The sequence below is a fragment of the Hoplias malabaricus genome, chromosome 16, assembly GCF_029633855.1.
Source record: "Hoplias malabaricus isolate fHopMal1 chromosome 16, fHopMal1.hap1, whole genome shotgun sequence".
In the NCBI taxonomy this organism is placed as follows: Eukaryota; Metazoa; Chordata; class Actinopteri; order Characiformes; family Erythrinidae; genus Hoplias; species Hoplias malabaricus.
Genome location: NC_089815.1, coordinates 31,207,115 through 31,224,399, shown reverse-complemented (window position 1 = coordinate 31,224,399; position 17,285 = coordinate 31,207,115). Strand labels below are relative to the sequence as shown.

Below are 17,285 nucleotides of genomic sequence, written 5' to 3'. Positions count from 1 at the left end.
GATGGAGTGAGAGGGTGAGTGAGTGAGTGATGGAGTGAGAGGGTGAGTGAGTGAGTGATGGAGTGAGAGGGTGAGTGATGGAGTGAGAGGGTGAGTGAGTGAGTGATGGAGGGTGAGTGAGTGATGGAGTGAGAGGGTGAGTGAGTGAGTGATGGAGTGAGAGGGTGAGAGTGAGAGGGTGAGTGAGTGAGTGATGGAGTGAGAGGGTGAGTGAGTGATGGAGTGAGTGAGTGAGTGAGTGATGGAGTGAGAGGGTGAGTGAGTGAGTGATGGAGTGAGAGGGTGAGTGAGTGAGTGATGGAGGGTGAGTGAGTGATGGAGTGAGAGGGTGAGTGAGTGATGGAGTGAGAGGGTGAGTGAGTGAGTGATGGAGGGTGAGTGAGTGATGGAGAGAGAGGGTGAGTGAGTGAGTGATGGAGGGTGAGTGAGTGATGGAGAGAGAGGGTGAGTGAGTGAGTGATAGAGTGAGAGGGTGAGTGAGTGAGTGATGGAGGGAGAGGGTGAGTGAGTGAGTGATGGAGGGTGAGTGAGTGAGTGATGGAGGGAGAGGGTGAGTGAGTGATGGAGGGAGAGGGTGAGTGAGTGAGTGATGGAGGGAGAGGGTGAGTGAGTGAGTGATGGAGGGTGAGTGAGTGATGGAGTGAGAGGGTGAGTGAGTGATGGAGGGTGAGTGAGTGATGGAGTGAGAGGGTGAGTGAGTGAGTGATGGAGGGTGAGTGAGTGATGGAGTGAGAGGGTGAGTGAGTGAGTGATGGAGGGTGAGTGAGTGATGGAGAGAGAGGGTGAGTGAGTGAGTGATGGAGTGAGAGGGTGAGTGAGTGATGGAGTGAGAGGGTGAGTGAGTGAGTGATAGAGTGAGAGGGTGAGTGAGTGATGGAGAGAGAGGGTGAGTGAGTGAGTGATAGAGTGAGAGGGTGAGTGAGTGAGTGATGGAGGGAGAGGGTGAGTGAGTGAGTGATGGAGGGTGAGTGAGTGAGTGATGGAGGGAGAGGGTGAGTGAGTGAGTGATGGAGGGAGAGGGTGAGTGAGTGAGTGATGGAGGGAGAGGGTGAGTGAGTGAGTGATGGAGGGTGAGTGAGTGATGGAGTGAGAGGGTGAGTGAGTGAGTGATGGAGGGTGAGTGAGTGATGGAGTGAGAGGGTGAGTGAGTGAGTGAGTGATGGAGGGTGAGTGAGTGATGGAGAGAGAGGGTGAGTGAGTGAGTGATAGAGTGAGAGGGTGAGTGAGTGAGTGATAGAGTGAGAGGGTGAGTGAGTGAGTGATGGAGGGAGAGGGTGAGTGAGTGAGTGATGGAGGGAGAGGGTGAGTGAGTGAGTGATGGAGGGAGAGGGTGAGTGAGTGAGTGATGGAGGGAGAGGGTGAGTGAGTGAGTGATGGAGACAGAGAGAATGAGAATGAGAAACACACGAGTCACATACGCCTCCAACAACCCGTTTAACCCATGGCCAGAGTTCAGAAGAGTGTCCTAAAGACGTGTTCCTTGAACAGCTTGAGTTTCGGGTCCGGGCGTGTGTGCACCTTAACCCCTTAATGTCCGAGTGAGCGAACTACAGTCATGGAGCATTTGCAGAACGTCCAGCTTCTGAAATGTGGACATTCTGGTCTGAGATAAAGAGCTGCAGGTCCAGAGTCAGTGTTACGACCTGGACACACACACACACACACACACACACACACACACACACACACACACAAAAGTGGATTAAAGGCTGGGTATCAATGGAGGAAATAGTGGAGTGCTTTCTCTGTGACATACTGGAGGAGGAGTGAAAGTATTACCACTTTAAAGTGCTTTGTGCATGTTCTTAAACGTCATTAATCACCACTCACTAAAGGATTAAACTTCTGCACGACACAGAGACGATTACGCACTGGTATTACACCCGCTACATTAACGTACAAAACATTACAAACGCTACGGTGAATTCATTGCTATGACGCAGGCGAAAGGACCCCTCTGTGACATTACATCACACACCCACAGTCTAACATTTGCATATCAGCTCCTAACCAATAGGAGAAGGGGGTTTCTGTTGGTCCTTTTATCGTCAGCCAACGTCCTTAAAGGAACACTATGTAAGATTTGGGGTTTTGACTCCTGGGGCTCCCTCTAGTTTCAGTAGTGTTTACAGCACTGTTATAAAGTCAGTGGAGAAGCAATGGTTCCCTACCCTCCTCCAAAGGTTACATAGTTTTGTTTCTGTGGTGCTGAGCCTAGAGTAGAAAAAACACATGCTCCATTCTCTCTGTTGCAGGGCAGTGAAACATCACAGTGACTTTGAAGATGTAATTTAAAGGTAAAAATATTACATAGTGTTCCTTTAAATGTGTGAAATAATAAACACTGAAACACTTTGACAAACTGTGGCTGGAACTCTGCAGACACTTGCTCTTCCCACATTTGCTTTTAAAGGAAGGGCATTAATCAGGAGTGTGTTCCTCTTAGCGATTATATGTAGCCTGTACTTATAGCAGTTTATTCTCCATGGAGTGGGTCCACCACAGACGTGTCAAACATGGACAGAATCTCTGATGCATCCAGGACACTAGGTGTCAGTTTAACAGCGGTTTCATGCTGTGAGGAAGAATCACTGGAGGAAACTCTGTGTTGCTCTTTAAAGGAACATTTTGTGATTTATTTTTATTTTCCTGTTTTGTTAAACTTAGCAAATAAATAAATAAATTGTGTATATTACAGATGTGGACAGTGTATTCTCTAAAGATGATGGATTTATGTGAAATTATTTCATTCATTGTCTGTAACCCTTATCCAGTTCAGGGCGGTGGTGGATCAGTTCCGGAGCCTACCCGGAATCACTGGGCGCAAGGCGGGAACACACCCTGGAGGGGGCACCAGTCCTTCACAGGGCGACACACACTCACACCTACGGAGTCTCCAGTCCACCTACCAACGTGTGTTTTTAGAGCACCGGAGGAAACCCACACAGACACAGGGAGAACACACCACACTCCTCACAGACAGTCACCCAGAGGAAACCCACGCAGACACAGGGAGAACACACCACACTCCTCACAGACAGTCACCCGGAGGAAACCCACGCAGACACAGAGAGAACACACCACACTCCTCACAGACAGTCACCCGGAGGAAACCCACGCAGACACAGGGAGAACACACCACACTCCTCACAGACAGTCACCCAGAGGAAACCCACGCAGACACAGGGAGAACACACCACACTCCTCACAGACAGTCACCCAGAGGAAACCCACGCAGACACCGACGAAAAACATCCAGCCGACAGCGTCCTGTGTCACTGATGAAGGACTAGAGGACGAGCGACACACACTGTGCAGCGACAGATGAGCTACTGTCTCTGACTCTACATCTACAAGGTGGACCAACGAGGGAGGAGTGTCTCACAGAGTGGACAGAGAGTGGACACAGGGTTTAAAAACTCCAGCAGCACTGCTGTGTCTGATCCACTCTACACCAGCACAACACACACTCACACACCACCACCACGTCAGTGTCACTGCAGCGCTGAGAATGATCCACCACCACATCACACCTGCTCTGTGGGGGTCCTGAGCGCTGAGGAACAGGGGGAAAGGGGGAAATGACGAATGCAGAGCAACTGATTACAGTCTGTAATTGTTTATAGGACTCTGACCAAGTTAAACTCATATCTGTTACCAAATCTATCCAGAAACCCATTTCTATATTAGTGCGATCCTGGTGTGCTATAATTGGTTGAGCTGAAAATGTCATAAAGCTCAACACTGATAAAAATAAAGGCTCTAATTTAATTCTTGGCTCAGACGTCCACTTCTAGGAAAACCCTTTAAAGGAACACTAGATATTATTTGTCATTTAAAATTACAGCTTCAGGGTCACTGTGATGATCCACTCAGCTGTAACAGGGAGAATAGGGTCTCTTTCATTGCTACTCAGGGCTCAGCACTGCAGAAACTGTACTGTGTAACTGCTGGAGGAAGGTGGTAAACTCTTTCCCAGTCCCCTTTGATTTAAGCACAGTGCTGTAAAGGTGAATTACATTCTGCAGCTCTCTAGGGGGCAGCCGTGGAGCAAAATTACCAAATTTTACATAGTGTTGCTCTAACGTGCAGATAAAAGGTTTCTTCACACACTCACATCTCATTAAAAATGATTTTGATCTAAGGGTCTCTTAGTGGAGGGTGAACTGAGGGGGAGCCAGGGGGCTGTTGGGGGCTTTTTTTTTTCAAACGGATGCAGTCCGTTTTGTGTTTCTGAGTGAATCTACAGAGTTTCTGTCAGTTTGTGTTTCCTACATTCATTTCTTCTCACACCTACGGACACTTTTGAGTCTTCAATCCACCTTCCAACGTTTGTTTTTGCAGCGTGGGAGGAAACTGGAGCACCCGGAGGAAACCCACACAGACACAGGGAGAACACACCACATTCCTCACAGACAGTCACCCGGAGGAAACCCACGCAGACACAGAGAGAACACACCACACTCCTCACAGACAGTCACCTGGAGGAAACCCACGCAGATACAGGGAGAACACACCACACTCCTCACAGACAGTCACCTGGAGGAAACCCACGCAGACACAGGGAGAACACACCACACTCCTCACAGACAGTCACCCGGAGGAAACCCACGCAGACACAGGGAGAACACACCACACTCCTCACAGACAGTCACCCGGAGGAAACCCACGCAGACACAGGGAGAACACACCACACTCCTCACAGACAGTCACCTGGAGGAAACCCACACAGACACAGAGAGAACACACCACACTCCTCACAGACAGTCACCCCGAGGAAACCCACGCAGACACAGAGAGAACACACCACACTCCTCACAGACAGTCACCCCGAGGAAACCCACGCAGACACAGGGAGAACACACCACACTCCTCACAGACAGTCACCCGGAGGAAACCCACGCAGACACAGGGAGAACACACCACACTCCTCACAGACAGACACCCGGAGGAAACCCACGCAGACACAGGGAGAACACACCACACTCCTCACAGACAGTCACCTGGAGGAAACCCACACAGACACAGAGAGAACACACCACACTCCTCACAGACAGTCACCCCGAGGAAACCCACGCAGACACAGAGAGAACACACCACACTCCTCACAGACAGTCACCCCGAGGAAACCCACGCAGACACAGAGAGAACACACCACACTCCTCACAGACAGTCACCCCGAGGAAACCCACGCAGACACAGAGAGAACACACCACACTCCTCACAGACAGTCACCCCGAGGAAACCCACGCAGACACAGAGAGAACACACCACACTCCTCACAGACAGTCACCCCGAGGAAACCCACGCAGACACAGGTAGAACACACCACCACTCTGTGTGACAGAGACACTACCTGTTTCTAGTACAAAATAATCCAATATAATATAAATACATCACTATGGCAGCACATTTAGGTAAACTGGTATTTGTTGGTGATGCAGTTCCACTGCCCCACAGCCCAGAGATGGGAGGCGTTACACCACTCCTGCCGACACGTGGCATTGAGAAAAGTGAACTTAGGATGCTCTGGAGCAGCTGCACATAAGTCTATTTAGTTCCATGTTTCCTGCCCACAAGCTGGGCACTGAACTCATCTTTAGTGCAGTGAGGGATCTGGGGGTCAGAAGGGAACTGGAACACACTTCTCAGACTGGAACCGAGGCCCAGTCCACCTCTGAACCACGTGCTCTCGAGCGGATCAAAAATACTCCCGCTGTGTCGCTGAATACTGACCTCTGCAAGTCTGGACACGCCTGGACGTTAAAAATAAAATAAAAGCTGCCCAAAAGGGTTCTTTGGAGCAAAGCCAATGCAGAAACACTTTTGGTTCTACACAGAAAGGGCCTGTTGGTGCAACAGTTTGGTGTGTTCTCCCTGTGACTGTATTGGTTTCCTCTCACAGTTCAAACACACGTTTGTAGGAGGAATGGCTGTGTGACAATGTGCACAGGTGTGAGTGAGTGTGTGATATTCTCCACAGGTGTGTGTGTGTGTGTGTGTGTGTGTGTGTGTGTTCCTGCCTTACACCCAATGATTCTGTGTAGACTCTGGACCTGCCATGACCCTGAACGGGATGAACAAATAAATAAACTTTTGGGACATTTTCTGACAGAAAACTATTATGGGTTTCCTCCGGGTGACTGTCTGTGAGGAGTGTGGTGTGTTCTCTCTGTGTCTGCGTGGGTTTCCTCCGGGTGACTGTCCGTGAGGAGTGTGGTGTGTTCTCTCTGTGTCTGCGTGGGTTTCCTCCGGGTGACTGTCTGTGAGGTGTGTGGTGTGTTCTCTCTGTGTCTGCGTGGGTTTCCTCCGGGTGACTGTCTGTGAGGAGTGTGGTGTGTTCTCCCTGTGTCTGCGTGGGTTTCCTCCGGGTGACTGTCCGTGAGGAGTGTGGTGTGTTCTCTCTGTGTCTGCGTGGGTTTCCTCCGGGTGACTGTCTGTGAGGCGTGTGTCATTAAGTTAGGCTTAAAGTATACTGAGTACACACTTGTATGATATTTTCAGCACACTTCTAATAAAATGTTTAAAATATATTTGAGCTGTTGAAACTCTAAATACAAATAAAAGAAGTGTTTAAATTATGAATAATCTACGTATAGTGTATTATATAAAAATAAGTCACTAATATAAACAAACAAATTTACCATGTCACAAATATGATTTATATAATTTGTATTTTACACACACACACACACACACACACACACACACACACACACACACACATAATTAAAGGAGTGGTCAAAATAAAGTGAAATAACATGACCTAAACACATCAGCACAGTTCATTGTGTACTCTCTGTTTTCCCAAATGGATTTCTTTGCCGTGCCGCAGCTAATCATGCAGCACTTGACCTCACTACTTCTCTAGCTGCCATCAGATCCTCACAGCAATATCCCAGCAGCTAGTTTAAAGCCTTCCCAGAAGAGTGGAAGCTGTTATTGCAGCAAAGGGGAAACATTCTTGATGAATCCCTTCATTTAGTGAATGGCTGCACTAACAGGGTGATTTCCATTAGAGCCGAAGCCTGCTGTTGTTGACCAGGTTCTGACCGGCTCTGAGCGGTGGAGGTCAGGTCATGCTGAGGGGTTTAATTTCTCTCAGAGCCTTTCTTAGGGCTAACAGGATTGGGGAAATGTTAGCTTGCGGCTCTGCTAGCAGCCAGACGCAGCAGGTGTAAGGTGTTCCTGGAAAAGGAAGCGAAAACACAGGAACATTGTGATTAAGAAAAACACAAAAGAGCCATAAACACAGAGAACCACGTCACGGCCATTTTGTTCCTTCGGCTTCACGTCAAACCCAAGATGTGTGAGTACTTACAGGCTGCACTTGTGGTTTTCCCCTCTATTTAAAGGGGATGAATTATGAAATAAAAAAACACTGGTTCAGTGCATACTCACATTAATGTGTGAATCTGGAGCCCAACAACCCACACACTGTGAAACAAGACCCCAGTCAGTTTTCTGTGCGCTGCCTGAGTCTGAAAACAGCCGTTCTCATTCTGCTCCACTCCTGACGTCAAGTGCAGAGACTTTAAAATGGCCCTGCCCCCTCGTCTGAGTCTGTCCAATCACAGCGCTGGACCCGTGTTTATGTGAGAGCACAAAGACGAGGTAAAACTCAGTGAAACAGACACAACGAGCGCGGAGAAATAAGAGCACTGAGTAAAAACGGAGAAGAAAGAGAACAGAGTGAAAACGGCTAAAAACCAGAGCTTCTGCTCCTCGCTCCTCACTGCTGTGCGCTCGGGGTCGGGGTGAACAGCGAGTGGCTCATTATCATTTAAAGAAACAGGTGCTGAAAGCGGCCGTTCACGGGTTACCCATTTGTTTCATTAAAATTCAGAACTGTGCCCCCCTGTGGAGAAGAGGGAGAATATGTTCTCTTTAAATGCAGAGGTAACATTTAAAAATTGCTACGATTATAAGCCCCTCTTCCCCATTCATCAGCGGATAAAGGCCGACCACAGACAGCTTTTGGAAGGTGGAATATTCTCAGCATCACTGTTGTGTGTGTGTGTGTGTGTGTGTGTGTGTGTGTGTGTGTGAATGTGTGAAGGAGGATTTGTGGCTCAGGGCTGTTTCCCGTCCTCAAGGTCAGTTTGAACGTCACTGGCTTGGTTCACCTTGAGAATCTTACAAGTGGAATGACAAGGTCGAAAAATAATGCATGAAAAATAAAGACCTTGCGTTGAATCCTCAAGGCTCTCCGGCGCCGTCTGGAGCTGTTCCTGCGCCGGAAAACAATCCATACGTGTTCAGACAGTGACTCCGTTTAAACACCGTCAAAATTCATTTTTCATAACAACCTCATAATTAAGAGGGTCTCGTGATAGGGGGGGAAAGGTCTGTAGGAAATACTGTGGTGAACGTGTTGAAGGAAGCGAGGCAAACATAGCACTATGAAGCAGAATGTTGTTTTATAGAACAGACACTTTCTGGACTGCCCCGAACCCAGCACTTAAAGGAACACTGGGTAAGATTTGGGTTCTTTGCTCTTGGGGCTCCCCTTGGTGTACTTTTTATAGCATTGCATTGAAATCAATAGCGAGGGAGGGGGTTGGTTTCCTACCCTCCTCCAGAAGTTACATAGTGCAGTTTCTGCAGTGCTGAGCCTGGAGTAGCAGCGACAGAGGCGCTGTTCTCCCTTTTACAGCTCAGTGGAGCATCACAATGATTTTGAAGCTGTAATTTTAAGGTACAAATATTACGTATTGTTCCTTTAACAACACACCAGACTGCAGGGAAGGTAGTAAGAGGAGAGTGGATACATACATATCGTTTACCACACACCTTGTACACAACGCAACAACACAAACACAGGCATAATGACAGCCCCTACCCTCCTCCAACTACACAGTGCAGTTTCTGCAGTGCGGAGCCCGGAGTAGAGATGACAGAGGCTCTATTCTCCCTATTACAGCTCAGTGAAGCATCACAGTGATTTTGAAGCTGTAGTTTTAAAGTAAAAATATTACCTGGTGTTACTTTAAAGCAGCTGAGTACAAATACAGGGGGTGTCTGATGAATGGAGTAGAAGGGGGCTTATAAACTGCAGAAACAGAGGGTGGACCACAGTCAGTGACTGGACCCCTGTGCAGCGACTGAAGGTGTGTTAAGGAGGTGAGAAGTTCTGCACAATCACTGAGTGTGCTTTGCTTGACCTTTCGTCTGTTTGTTTTCATCTCTGCGACGTCACGCTGTGTGTAAGCCGAGCAAACGCGGTGTAAGGTGTGGTCACCGTGCAGTGTTCGCTGACCTTTATGAACGCTTGTCGTGTGAAGTTGTTTTCCCGAAACTAATGACATCAGGTGAGCTCAGATTTACTGTAGCTTTAACCCTCACTGCTTCCATCTCTTTTACCGCAGCTCTGTGAAAGACCTTATCCTCTCTTACAAGGGCCACATTGTGAGGAAACCCCTTGTTCAGTGCATGAGTGCATTAATGTGGGAATCCACCAACTCACACACTGTGAAACAAGACCATGAAAACATGGGATAAATGGGGCATTTTGATTTTGAGTCTTCATTCATTTATTCATTGTCTGTGACCTTTATCCAGTTCAGGGCGCCGGTGGGTTCCGGAACCTGCCCAGAACCACTGTGCGCAAGGCGGGAACACACCCTGGAGGGCGACACACACTCACATCTACGGACATTTTTGAGTCGCTAATCCACCTACCAACGTGTGTTTTTGGACTGTGGGAGGAAACCCACGCAGACACAGGGAGAACACACCACACTCCTCACAGACAGTCACCCGGAGGAAACCCACGCAGACACAGAGAGAACACACCACACTCCTCACAGACAGTCACCCGGAGGAAACCCACGCAGACACAGGGAGAACATACCACACTCCTCACAGACAGTCGCCCGGAGGAAACCCACGCAGACACAGAGAGAACATACCACACTCCTCACAGACAGTCGCCCGGAGGAAACCCACGCAGACACAGGGAGAACACACTGAGAATTAAACACTGAGAATGTTCCCTTGAGGGTACCACCACAGTGACAGTTTTTCTGAGAGTGCAGAGGTACATCTAAAGTTATTTTCACATCTGCACCCCAGACAAAGTCAGTAGGACTAGGTCCAGACATTTTCCGAAGTCCTTATTTAAGAAACTAAAGGCATTTATCTTGGAGATAACTACTACATCTGTAACTCTGAACAGAGAAGAAGGGTGTAGGGGTTTAATCGATCACCCGAGGGGGCTTTAAACAAGTCTGGCCTCTACAAAACAAAGCCATAACATCCTCTTGTTGGGTGGTTTTTAGCTGCCGCTGCTGGAGAGGAAATAAAACGCTGGATCTGTGTTGGAGACGTAGAGACGTCCGGTTCCATTCCCCACCACTGTGAATCACTGCAGTCCCTACAGTCGTCCACTTCGCACCAAAACTCTGTGGTGTTTGTGCACGTCTCCTTCACTGAATCGCACAGATGTGGAAAGTAGGAGCACGGCGGAACTGTGTTGTGATTGCCAGCTCGTGGAGTGCTGACAGCGGAGATAAACGCTGTGTTTCCAGTCAGGTGAGGAAGGCCGCAGTAATGTGATTATCAGATATGATGATGGATTAGTGGCTGATGGATGAGGAGCGTGTTATGGTCTAATCTCAGATTTACTCCAGCCGAGATGTTCTCTGCGTCTGTGGGGATTAAATCACCCAAACCTGGCCCACTGCCCTTCTGACCACCTTCACACCAGCACCGAGTCTGTCCACGGGTGTGTGTGGGAGTGTGGAACATATCTGTACGGATCTGGTGGCAGTTATGAGCACTTATGAGTTATGAGTAAGGTCGGGTATTAAATAGGGCACTTCGTATCATCACATATCCCACCGCTCCACAAGCCGAGGCCTAGGTTTGGGGCGGAGATGGGGTGGGCTTTAGACCCCTGTAGACGTCACGTGGCCTTGACTTTACGCTCAGGTGCAGCTTATCCATGCTTTACTCTGCAGATTACACAATCTGCCTCACCTTGGGAACATTAGAGCAGCTGTATGTGGTGTCTACAAACTTTTACACTTCTAAAAACCCTTGCTCTACTCTCCAGGACACTCCCTACACGCCTCATCCCTGGATAGTGCTTCTACGTAGTGAGGGAGTCGCTGTTTGAGCGCCCCCTGTGTGTATGTGTGAACGCTTTGTTCCTGATCCGCGCTTGTGTGTGGATCCAGTCCGGGATTTGCAGGTGGCCGGGCGCCCCAGCTGACTGCAGGAGTTGTTTACTGGGGAGAGAGAGAGAGGGAGAGACGAAGCACACGGACGGCTACACGAAGGGAGATTAATACGCGGATTCCGGGGCTATAAGTTTGTATACACCTCTATTTAGTCGCGTATTTAAGGCAGAACGGTGGAACGCCGTTCGTGTGCGTGTTTTATCGTGGTTTACCGCGGTTGTTCGGAGGAACTGGAGCTGGAGTCTCGACCGCGGCGCGGTGCTGCACTGTAGAGACAAAAATCACACTCGCGAATATTTTTAAGGAGGCGCCGAAGCACCCAACAGGTTCGTGCGGATTTAAGGTGGACTCCTGTGTTTTTCTTCACGCCGGGGATCGGGTCGCTGTTTCCCAGGAGTCATGCGTGAACCCGGGACCTGTGGATTAACTCCAGTGTCCTAGGACTACAACAACAACGTGGTGAGAGTTCGGAGTTTGGGCCCGAACCCCCCCCCCTCGGCGCACGCACCAGGAACGTGGAAGACCCCCGAGAGGCGTCGGCGGTGAGGGGTAGCGGTCCGTGCGCGGTGGTTTCCCCACGTTTTTCGCGTTTTTTCTGGGATCCCCGAGCCACGGGAGTGTGGCCTTTCGGGCCGCGCAGGCCTCCGCTTCTGCCCCTGGGACATAACACCACCCCCTCCTCCCTAATGTTCACGCACAGCGGCGGAATGGAGACGTGCGAGCGCTTCTCTGGCGCCACGACCCAGGACCATGACGTCTGACCCCTGCCGCGCGAAGAGAGAGAGCAGAAGAAGCTCCGTAGATCACATTAACATTAATATTAATAACAATACAGCGAGGGGGAATAAGAAGAAAGTGGACCGCGCTGTTTGTTTTGGGCTCAACTTTGCTCTGACCTCTCTCCTCTTCATAGTTTATTTTTGTTTTGGGTTTAGTTTCTGCTTTTGACCTCTTCCAATCACAGCGCGTGTTTTTGTTGTTTTTTTGTGTGTGATTATTTACTGCAGTGTGATTGGTTACTCTGTCTAGTGTGATTGACTACTGTGGGTGGCTGAGGAGCAGCGTGATTGGATCATTTGTCCAGTGTGATTGACTACTGTGGGTAGCTGAGGCCCTGTGTGATTGGCTGCTCTGTGCAGGGAGATTTTTGTTTTTATTTTATTTATTTATTTGATTTTTTTTTTACTTTTTCTTTTAAACGGTGTGTCTGAGGGGCAGTGTGATTGGTTACTGTGTGTGGCTGAGGAAGGAGCAGTGTGATTGGTTACTGAGGTGCAGACATGGAGCGGACGGGTTCAATGCTGCTGCTGTGGATGGTGACCGCGCTAGCGCTCTGCTACTACGGAACCGGAGAAGGTGAGTACCTAATTCTGTACTAAATGTTGCACTTAATACCGTACTGAAGTATATTGTTCCATATGGTGTAATATTTATTATACTGTATTACGCTGTGTCCAAAATGGCTCCCTGTTCACTCTTCACTATATTTGTAGTGCACTATTATAGGGAACTGATTTCAGGAGGGTAGTGAACGATTCGTGGGGTTTTACCAAACTATGTAGTGAATAATGCGTAATGCACTGTGCTATAACACACTGTGTACTGTACTGCAGTGTACTGTGTAAATGTACTAGAATGTGAACTATACACTGTAGGGTAGTGATTACTGTCCTCAATATTATACTGTACTCTGCACTTTTATTTCTTCAGTTGAAACAGGGAAACACTCCCATATTGTTGCTGTCAATTTCGTATTTTCAAACTGTAACTTTTTGGGAAAAACTACAAACTTTATTTATTTATGATTGAAGTTAATGTAACGTGTTTTTTTCCAAACTATTTTGTACCACAGATAATAATAATAATAATAATAATGTTTAATATTTTCAAATGAGTTGAAGAGATGAATAAGGAACATAAATGAGGTTTTGTTGAGACGCTGATGATGCAGTGTGTATACATTAGAAAAAGTAGTTATTCAGGCTCAACACACAACAGCAGCACATTACACTATACACACACACACACACACAATTACAACAACAACAAACCACAGCACATAATACACATAAAAGTTTAGGAACTACTGCCTGTTGTAAGTGTCCTGAGTGAACAGAATGTGATGAAATATAACATTGATGGCCATTAACCACCTCAATATGTTCAGCTTTACTTGGGTTCATTGGGATTTATTGAGATGTGCCATTTTGCATTAAAATGCCTTGTATAAGAGCACCCCCCCCTTTCTCTCTGTCTCTCTCTCTCTCTCTTTCTCTCTGTCTCTCTCTCTCTCTCTTTCTCTCTGTCTCTCTCTCTCTCTCTTTCTCTCTTTCTTTCTCTCTCTCTCTCTCTCTTTCTTTCTCTCTCTCTCTCTCTCTTTCTCTCTTTCTTTCTCTCTCTCTCTCTCTCTTTCTCTCTTTCTTTCTCTCTCTCTCTTTCTCTCTCTCTCTGTCTCTCTCTCTCTCTCTTTCTTTCTCTCTCTGTCTCTCTCTTTCTCTCTTTCTTTCTCTCTCTCTCTCTCTCTTTCTCTCTTTCTCTCTCTGTCTCTCTCTCTCTTTCTTTCTCTCTCTCTCTCTTTCTCTCTCTGTCTCTCTCTCTCTTTCTCTCTTTCTTTCTCTCTGTCTCTCTCTCTCTCTCTTTCTTTCTCTCTGTCTCTCTCTCTCTCTCTCTCTTCTCTCTCTCTTTTGCTCGCTCCATTTTCTCTCTCTCTCTGTCATAAATTCACTCTTAGTGGAGCAAACATATTTTTCAGGATTAGAATCTTTGATTCACTCACTCTTCCCTTTCTCTCCCTTTGTGTTCCCTCTCCTCCTCCATCCTCCTCTCTTTTCTGGGGATAAATATTATCTTGTGTTTATTTAGTGTTTAATCTTTCAATTTATATCTTACATTTTTTTGATGTTAGAGATTTATGACCAGTTTCCCACATAACTTCATCCTGAGCTGCTGCTCTTATTATTATTATTATTATTATTATTATTAATATTTCTGCTGTCACTACTGAAGAGCGAGATGCGGAGTGAGACCACAGTGCCCCCTGTCTGTCTGGAAGGTCCAGGTGTCCTTTTATAGTAGTCGTGTAAAATAACTGTGGAAGTGATGTGGACTCTCCCTCGCGTCATTATTTTTGTCTTAATACCTGTGTAGAGTGACCTCAGAGGTACACCTTATACCTCTATTTTAGTCATTATACCCCTCACATAACTGTTACACACCTAATATAACCACTGATATACACCTGTAATACACCACACATGCATTATACCTTTTTTACCACTGGTTAACCCTCATATTTCATTATACACACTATTCTCATTTTATAAACCTGTTTTTCACCGTTAAACCCCCTGCCAAAGCCGTTATACACCTCTTTAAAGAGTTCAGACTTGAACCGAGGCTCAGGACCCTGTGGAGTGTAAAGCTCTGATTATTCGGCTGTGAGGGTAATCGATGGTGAGGGAGTGTTTTCCTGTATTTGTTTGTTTGCTGTTGTTCGCCGTGTGTGTGTGTGTGTGTGTCGTCCTGTTTGGCTTCTCGAGTGCTCTGCTGTTGGGAATGGTATGCCTCCCAGAATGCATTGCGTGAGGAGTGTGAGGAATTCCTTTGAAGTGGCCCACCCTGTAGGTCTCTCTCTCTCCCCCTTTCTCCCTCACTTCCCCCGCCTCTCTCTCTAACACCCCCCCCCCCTCTCTCTCTCTCTTTCTCTCTCTCTCTCTGTCTGTGAGACTTTTCCTATTCCAGGTCGTGTAGCTGATGGTTTTCCGTTCGGCAGAGTGGGAACGTTGGTGTTGTTCCTGCCTTTGTGCTGTGTTTATTTCTCTGTTTGTTTGTTTGTTGTGGTCACAGCTGTCTCCATTTAGAGCTGAACTCTAAACTTTTAGGAAGCAGTGATAGAAACTAATGAGAACATCTTTAAGTTCGTAGTGTCTTTCGGTTTTACACAGTTTCTTAGTTTTATATAAATGTTAAATGCTGATAAATCAGACGTTGTTTGTATGGTTTCTGTACGTAGGAATAGTTCAGTGATGCACGGTGTTTAGGTCTGAAGCTGTTGATGGCAGAGACTCGTGCCGGTGGTTGTTAATGGAACCAGGCGTCTCCACATCCACAGCACAGACCCAGCACCAGCAGCAGTGGCTTTCACCCGTCTGAAGACCTTTATACGGCACAGTGGTGATGATGGAGGATAGTGGGAGGTTTCTTTGGGCACTGTTTTGAATCACACTGTCCCTAGTGTCTACATCTACGTCATGAATATTTGATTTAAAAAGTTGCATTGCTCTTTTTCAATGTTAAGAATGACTAAATGTTCCTTTTACGTCTGAAACGGCTCAAAAACAAGCCAAGTGCCAAGTAACGTTTACTGCGCTAACTTCCTGGGGGGGCTTTTAGAGGCCGACGTCTGGTTCCATTCACCACCGCTGTGTACGGCTCGCCCCAGACCTCTCTCTGTGACTTCGCTCTCGTCACTGTCTCAGCCGTTTAGTGAAGGAGAAAGTTTGGTTCCCCTTTCATCAGATCTAAATCCCCCTGGTATTGGCCCGAGGCTCGTGGTTGCCGTCTGTTACAGAATTACATCACTCCCCAACAATCTGACCCGATGATCTTGTTGCCGTTTACAGCTTTAGCCGTCGCTGACCTCACGCTGTAAGATCCCGGTCAGTTCTTCTGGTATGTGCGGGGTGTGTGTGTGCTCTCTGTGTGTGTGTGTGTGTGTGTGTGTGTGTAAGTGTATGTTCCAGCACCTGAGGGGTTAAATGTATTTTTAGAAAATGTGGTGTCACTGAAACTGGACACAGCTGCAGGACTTTGAGCTTTGGTTTGGTTTCTTGGTGAAAACAGTTGAGTTATTAATCGCTGAGTCGTTGTTTGGTCAGTGGAGAGGTGTGTGGACGTTTGATTGAAACTTCCTGCGTTTTTCTTCTGAAATAAAGAAGCATTCTGGTCACGTTTGATATTTATAATTGACACTGGGGCTGGGCAATAATTCAATACCAATAAATATTGCAATACAAAATGTTTCAATAATAATAATAAACATATTTTCATTATTTCAGTGCACATTATTCAGTCACTGACTGACGGTCATTAGAGGGCGCTGTCGAGTTAATATCAACATCGGAATTATATCGTATCGACCGAGATTAAGAAATGTATATAAATTAATACTCTGTTTGATTAATAATGTTTTGCTATTATCATAACCCTCTACTGCTCTGGAAATACTTTACACTTAATATAGATACATTTGCTGTAAGGATTTGATGGCAAGTTACTGATTTTGAGTGATTAGTTCTATCGGATCTATCCTGAAACTACCGGACAGCGCTACATCGCTCTGAAGCTTCCACTGCTCCACAGCCCAACACTGCCCTCTGTAGACCCCTCTGGCAGACGGTTGGCGTTGGGGATGAGAGGCGACTTCTTGTACACCAGCTTTTGGAGTGTGAAACTAGAAATTATAAATTTTTTTTGTTCCAAATACAGGCCTGGAAATTATGTTTTAGAAAATAATACAGTAATCAATATTAAATGCAATTGTGACGATTCTGGGGAACTGCAGTTCTCTCTGGTTTGTTTACATTCAGCAGCACTGCGTCTTTTAAGGTGGTACGATATATTTGAGGAAAAAAGAGAGTGAACATTGCTGAAGTGTAAATTGTAAGTTTTTATTCACTGTGAATTACCAGAGAAATGTATTTGTTTTTTAGTTTTGTAGCTGTTTTTCTCTGTGTTTACTTTCATGCAGTTAGCGCACTCCTTAATTTAGAGTCTGTTCCGTCTACAGCAAAAAAATGTCTTATTACTGTCACTTTAAGAACATTTATCTTTTATCTAAAATTATTTCTGGGACAATATATCAACCACAAAAGTGCTGTTGGGGAATATTTCTGGACACACCACAGGTCCGTTTGAGCTCTAAAGTGGGAGGGGCAGTTGCAAAGGTGTGTCATTAGGGGGCGGGGAGACTGGGTCACTCATTTGCATAATGTGATCTTTCATTGTACTTGAATATGAAGACTATAATTAATGCCTATATCACAGTTGAGACTGAGGGGGCGCTGTAGAGACTCGGTTGACCACAATAAATAATTACTTCAC

The 17,285-nt window shown here is 46.7% G+C and overlaps 1 protein-coding gene across 1 annotated transcript in view; it reads left to right on the top strand.

Moving 5' to 3' along the window:
- The first annotated feature begins 11,185 nt into the window (after nt 1-11,185).
- The window catches only part of insrb (insulin receptor b), a 68,160-nt gene continuing 62,060 nt past the window's right edge, over nt 11,186-17,285 (top strand). Inside the window, 1 exon segment of the mRNA XM_066647193.1 lies at nt 11,186-12,539. Coding sequence (XP_066503290.1) covers nt 12,464-12,539 — 76 coding nt within the window. The 5' untranslated portion in view covers nt 11,186-12,463.